At 48.0% G+C, this 6638-nt stretch overlaps 1 protein-coding gene across 31 annotated transcripts in view; it reads right to left on the bottom strand.

Moving 5' to 3' along the window:
• ptprk (protein tyrosine phosphatase receptor type K) overlaps nt 1-6638 on the bottom strand; it is a 104460-nt gene extending 97822 nt beyond the window's left edge. For 8 of the 31 annotated variants that reach the window (XM_083534356.1, XM_083534367.1, XM_083534385.1 and 5 more), the window contains exons 1-2: nt 6237-6561; nt 3030-3053 (exon numbers count right to left, since the gene is read on the bottom strand). In XM_083534356.1, the coding sequence (XP_083390482.1) occupies nt 3030-3053; nt 6237-6309 (97 nt within the window). In that variant the 5' untranslated portion in view covers nt 6310-6561. Of the gene's footprint in view, nt 1-3029; nt 4263-4285; nt 4412-4438; nt 5008-6236 lie in introns of those variants that run through there. The other 23 variants (XM_083534360.1, XM_083534364.1, XM_083534370.1 and 20 more) reach the window with 15 other exon arrangements.

Raw genomic sequence — 6638 nt, 5'->3', positions numbered from 1 at the left:
AGTGTGTGAGTGAGTGAGAGAGTGTGTGAGTGAGTGAGAGAGTGTGTGAGTGAGTGAGAGAGTGTGTGAGTGAGTGAGTGAGAGTGAGAGAGAGTGTGAGTGAGTGAGAGAGTGTGTGGGTGAGAGAGTGAGAGAGTGTGTGAGTGAGTGAGAGAGTGTGTGAGTGAGTGAGAGAGTGTGTGGGTGAGAGAGTGAGAGAGTGTGTGAGTGAGTGAGAGAGTGTGTGAGTGAGTGAGTGAGAGTGAGAGAGAGTGTGAGTGAGTGAGAGAGTGTGTGGGTGAGAGAGTGAGAGAGTGTGTGAGTGAGTGAGAGAGAGTGTGAGTGAGTGAGAGAGTGTGTGGGTGAGAGAGTGAGAGAGTGTGTGAGTGAGTGAGAGAGTGTGTGAGTGAGTGAGAGAGTGTGTGAGTGAGTGAGTGAGAGAGTGTGTGAGTGAGTGAGTGAGAGAGTGTGTGAGTGAGTGAGTGAGAGAGTGTGAGTGAGTGAGAGAGTGTGTGGGTGAGAGAGTGAGAGAGTGTGTGGGTGAGAGAGTGAGAGAGTGTGTGTGAGAGTGAGAGAGAGTGAGTGAGTGAGAGTGAGAGAGAGTGAGTGAGTGAGAGTGAGAGAGAGTGAGTGAGTGAGAGTGAGAGAGAGTGAGTGAGTGAGAGTGAGAGAGAGTGAGTGTGAGAGTGAGAGAGAGTGTGAGTGAGTGAGAGAGTGTGTGGGTGAGAGAGTGAGAGAGTGTGTGAGTGAGTGAGAGAGTGTGTGAGTGAGTGAGTGAGAGAGTGTGTGAGTGAGTGAGAGAGTGTGTGAGTGAGTGAGTGAGAGTGAGAGAGAGTGTGAGTGAGTGAGAGAGTGTGTGGGTGAGAGAGTGAGAGAGTGTGTGAGTGAGTGAGAGAGTGTGTGAGTGAGTGAGAGAGTGTGTGGGTGAGAGAGTGAGAGAGTGTGTGAGTGAGTGAGTGAGAGAGTGTGTGAGTGAGTGAGTGAGAGAGTGTGTGAGTGAGTGAGTGAGAGTGAGAGAGAGTGTGAGTGAGTGAGAGAGTGTGTGGGTGAGAGAGTGAGAGAGTGTGTGAGTGAGTGAGAGAGAGTGTGAGTGAGTGAGAGAGTGTGTGGGTGAGAGAGTGAGAGAGTGTGTGAGTGAGTGAGAGAGTGTGTGAGTGAGTGAGTGAGAGAGTGTGTGAGTGAGTGAGTGAGAGAGTGTGTGAGTGAGTGAGAGAGTGTGTGAGTGAGTGAGTGAGAGTGAGAGAGAGTGTGAGTGAGTGAGAGAGTGTGTGGGTGAGAGAGTGAGAGAGTGTGTGAGTGAGTGAGAGAGTGTGTGAGTGAGTGAGTGAGTGAGTGAGTGAGAGAGTGTGTGAGTGAGAGAGTGTGTGAGTGAGAGTGAGAGAGTGTGTGAGTGAGTGAGTGAGAGAGTGTGTGAGTGAGTGAGTGAGAGTGAGAGAGAGTGTGAGTGAGTGAGAGAGTGTGTGGGTGAGAGAGTGAGAGAGTGTGTGAGTGAGTGAGAGAGTGTGTGAGTGAGTGAGTGAGTGAGTGAGTGAGTGAGAGAGTGAGTGAGTGAGTGAGAGAGTGTGTGAGTGAGTGAGAGAGTGTGTGAGTGAGTGAGTGAGTGAGTGAGTGAGAGAGTGTGTGAGTGAGAGAGTGTGTGAGTGAGAGTGAGAGAGTGTGTGAGTGAGTGAGTGAGAGAGTGTGTGAGTGAGTGAGAGAGTGTGTGAGTGAGTGAGTGAGAGTGAGAGAGAGTGTGAGTGAGTGAGAGAGTGTGTGGGTGAGAGAGTGAGAGAGTGTGTGAGTGAGTGAGAGAGTGTGTGAGTGAGTGAGTGAGTGAGTGAGTGAGTGAGTGAGAGAGTGAGTGAGTGAGTGAGAGAGTGTGTGAGTGAGAGAGTGAGAGAGTGTAAGAGTGTGTGAGTGAGAGAGTGTGTGAGTGAGAGAGTGTGTGAGTGAGAGAGTGTGTGAGTGAGAGAGTGAGTGAGAGTGAGAGAGTGTGTGAGTGAGAGAGTGTGTGAGTGAGAGAGTGTGTGAGTGAGAGAGTGAGTGAGAGTGAGAGAGTGAGTGAGAGTGAGAGAGTGTGTGAGTGAGAGTGTGTGAGTGAGAGAGTGTGTGAGTGAGAGAGTGAGTGAGAGTGAGAGAGTGAGTGAGTGAGAGAGTGTGTGAGTGAGAGAGTGAGTGAGAGTGAGAGAGTGTGTGAGTGAGAGAGTGAGTGAGAGTGAGAGAGTGTGTGAGTGAGAGAGTGTGTGAGTGAGAGAGTGTGTGAGTGAGAGAGTGTGTGAGTGAGAGAGTGAGTGAGAGTGAGAGAGTGTGTGAGTGAGAGAGTGTGTGAGTGAGAGAGTGTGTGAGTGAGAGAGTGAGTGAGTGAGAGAGTGAGTGAGTGAGAGAGTGAGTGAGAGTGAGAGAGGCACTGTGATTGTTAGCGATGAAGTAATACAACAATTCAAAAAACACACTAAACACACAATAAGACCACTCCAATATGATCACACAAGACAACAGACAACAAATAACACAACAACCTGTAAAAAAATAACAACCCACAACACAACCTGTAACACAACCTGTTGCATCCAGTAACCAAACCCATAACACAGCCTTTAAAAAAAATAACACATCCCGTAACAAATATGAACCCGCAACACAACCTGTAACACAACCTGTAACCAAACAGTGTGAACTGCGTCACCAGGATCTCGTATTCACAAAGGTACATCTCGTGTGAGCCGACACACACACACACACACACACACACACTTGATACACACCATATTTACACTAAAAAAATCGCAAGAAAAACACAAAGCAAGAAAAAGACAACAACATGTGAGAAACAAAAAGGAGGCGGAGTTTATTAAAAACCCCAAGTGATACTTTGTGCTTCACTCGAAACGTATCCACACACGGTCTGGTCCCAAACCTGCTCCATTATGACCCAACATGCACAAAGCTAGCTCCATGAAGATCTGCTTTCCATAGACTGGAGGATGTGAATACCCACTGAGGATGATGGTGATGATGATGATGATGATGATGATGAGGATGAGGATGACGGAGGCTGATTAATGACTCACCTTTTTCGGCGTGTCCCATTTGCACTGGAGTTGGAGAACAAAAAAAAAAGAAAGAAAAAGAGAAAGAGAGAAAAACAGAGGCAGTGAGACACCACTGTAAAATTTAGACATTGCGAGTGAGAAAGATCTACATGCATGAGACAACGAAAGTGAGACTTCGGGATTGGGACAGTCCTGTAATAGTAAGACAGCGCTGAGAAAGAGAGAGACAGTGCTAAAAAAGAGTAACACAATCCTGAAAAAGAGTGAGACAGCACTGAGAGTGAGAGACAGCATTGAGAGAGTAGGACAACAGAGTGAGAGAAATTGAGATAGCACAGAAAAAATAAGACCGAACTAAGAGACCATGAGAAAGAGAAAGACAGCACAAAGATGAAGAGAGCACTGAGAAAGAGTGGGACACCAATGAGAGAGACGGCGAGACAGCGCCGAGAGAGACGGCAAGACAGCGCAGAGAGACAGCGCAGAGAGACCAGCGCAGAGAGACAGCGCTGAGAGACAGCGCTGAGAGACAGCGCTGAGAGACAGCGCTGAGAGACACCTCCTCTGTGGCTCTTTGCCTGGTCCTGGGTGAGATAATCAGAGTGCAGTCTGATCAGCCCTTGGCACTGCGTCATCTCTTTCTGAGGCTTAATGAAATGAATCTGGGTTCGGACTGCTTTGATTAATTAATCCGCAATTCCGCGGACAGCTGGGCGAGACGAGGGTCACGGCTCGACAGATGTGGGGAGGGAACACAGCTGGCGTTCGGAGCAGAGCCTCGATCTCGTCTCGTTTCAGCAGCGGGAATAAGGATGAGGGAGGAAAGTGAGGAAGAGGTGCTGAGGAGATCCTGTGATATTTCACTCTGCTCCACGCTCTCACGCTCGTTTCCCATCGCTCGCCACATCTCCATTCATTTCCAATCAACAGATTTACATTTGCTGTCGTTTCCATAGTAACGGATCGCTCAGAACTCGGGCGCGGCTCAATAAAGGAGAAGGAAGGAGTCTCCAGTGCCGAGTGAAGGCGGGACCATGAACAAACTATTATTACTGACATGAAATACAACTAGAAACTGATAAAAAAAAAAAAAAAAGCTAACGGTAACGGTAACTCCGCCTCCTCACACCAAGTCTCGACTCTTTTCTCACATCAGTATTAACTCTGCTTTATCAGTGCCTCGTACAACCATCCTGCCTCCTAAACCATCCTGCCTCCTGACTTATCCTGCCTCCTAAACCATCCTGCCTCCTAAACCATCCTGCCTCCTAAACCATCCTGCCTCCTGACTCATCCTGCCTCCTGACTCATCCTGCCTCCTAAACCATCCTGCCTCCTAAACCATCCTGCCTCCAGACTCATCCTGCCTCCTAAACCATCCTGCCTCCAGACTCATCCTGCCTCCAGACTCATCCTGCCTCCTAAACCATCCTGCCTCCCGACTCATCCTGCCTCCTAAACCATCCTGCCTCCTGACTTATCCTGCCTCCCGACTCATCCTGCCTCCCAAAATCATCCTGACTTATCTGCCTCCTTACTCATCCTTCTACCCGACTTATTTTGCTTCCTGACTCGAGACTCATTCTGCCTCATTTTTCCTGCCTAATCATTCTGACTCCTTCTCCATCCTGACTCTGCCTCCTGACTCATTCTGCCTCATTTAATCTTCTGACCTGTTCCAACACCCAACCCAGTTTTGATTCCTGACTTATCCTGATGTCTGACTCATTCAGACTCTGGTATTTTTTAATATGGACAGAAGAAGAGCCACACAGCCGCTTTTACACACACACACACACACACACACACACACACACACACACACACACACACAGATCAGTAGGTTCTAAAAGGTTCTAGTAAAAGGAGAGGATGATTCGGATCTGTATGCTGAGACTTAATCCTGATCTCATTCGGTCGGAAACACACAAAACACAAGTATGCAACATTTATACACACACACACACACACACACACACACGAGAGACAGAAAAACACAAAACAACTGGACCACAATGATCATGGACAAAAAAAAAAAAAAGCGCGCGCGCGCGCGCACACACACACACACACACACACACACACACACACACACACACACACCCCAAAAACCTGTAACTGAAAATTCACTCACAAAAAAAACACACAAACAGAATGCAAAGATCATGGATCACAAGACGCAACACACACACACACACACACACGCATTAAACAATTTTACAAAAACAAACACAAAAGTCCACACACACATACACCCTAAAAAATCACAAGAAACACAAATACAACTGAATGCGGGGATCACGGACACACACACACACACAATCAAAACACACGTACACACACCTGAAAGCGGGAGCATTGTGAAAACACACACGACTAAAACACAAGTGCATTATTTAAAACTCTCTCTCTCTCACACACACACACACACACACACACACACACACACACACACTCGGCTGCGATCACAGTAAAAGGTTGAGTATTTTTTTTGAGGAACATCTCCATGCTCTTTCTGCAGAGCTCCGTATTCACACCTCGGGGATTTCTGTGTGTGTGTTTTTTTTATTTTATTATTTGAAATCGTATTTGCAACTTTGTCTCTAATCCGCGTGCGCTTTGTGCCAATTTAATGATAATCACGCGCCTCCAACACAAACAAACAATAACCAATAAATAAATAAGAGTTTTTATTTAACAATTATTAATATTTTCCGCGCGTCACTCATATGAGGCGTAGTGTTTACACACCAGGTCGCGCGCGCCGCGTTATCTCTGACCGGCCGCGTGCGCGCGCACAGAGTCTATTAATTCAATTTCCTTTCTTTTTCGACTTTTATCTCAAGGTGAAGTGTGTGTGTGTGTGTGTGTGTGTGGAGAGTGTTTTTGTTTATAAAGAGAGAGAGAGAGAGAGAGAGAGAGAGAGTGTGTGTGTGTGTGTGTGTGTGTGTGTGGAGAGTGTTTTTGTTTATAAAGAAAGAGAGAGAGAGAGAGAGTGTGTGTGTGTGTGTGTGTGTGTGTGTGTGTCACTCGTGAAGGGGGGGGGTAGATCAAAGCACGCGCTGTAAGTGTGTACCTTTGGTTTGGTTTTGAACTCACAACACCTGGAGTTTCACACGAGCGCGCGCGCGCGCGCACACACACGACCAAACGAGCGCGTGCACGCCGTTTAAACTTCGAAATCATGGAGACAACAGCAAAGGTGTGTGTAGAAAGCAGACTTACCGGTTCCGTACTCGCTCCCGGCGCCTCGCACCGTCGCGTGCGCCAGCAGTAAGCCCAGCACGAGCGTATCCATGTCCCGCGCGCGTGGAGTCCGGGACTAAAACTTTATACACACTTGTCCAGGTGAGACAGGGTTCTCTCCGGTTCATTCATCCGACAGTGTCGAGCACCCCATTCTCTCTCTCTTTCTCTTACACACACACACTCTGTCCTGCGCGTCTGTCCGTGTGCGTGCGTGTAAATACGTGTACGTGAGCGAGCTTCTCCTCGCGCTCGCACCCTCACTCACACACACACACACACACTCTCTCCCAGTTACTTTGTTAAAATGAAAAAGGGAGTGATGACGTCAGCGCAGCTCTCGGGCGTTCCGGATCGCACACAAGTTCTTCAGATCAAAGC

Source organism: Silurus aristotelis (genome assembly GCF_946808225.1).
Source record: "Silurus aristotelis genome assembly, chromosome: 28".
In the NCBI taxonomy this organism is placed as follows: Eukaryota; Metazoa; Chordata; class Actinopteri; order Siluriformes; family Siluridae; genus Silurus; species Silurus aristotelis.
Note: the sequence above shows the minus strand (reverse complement) of the source record. Positions and strands in the feature narration are given on the sequence as shown.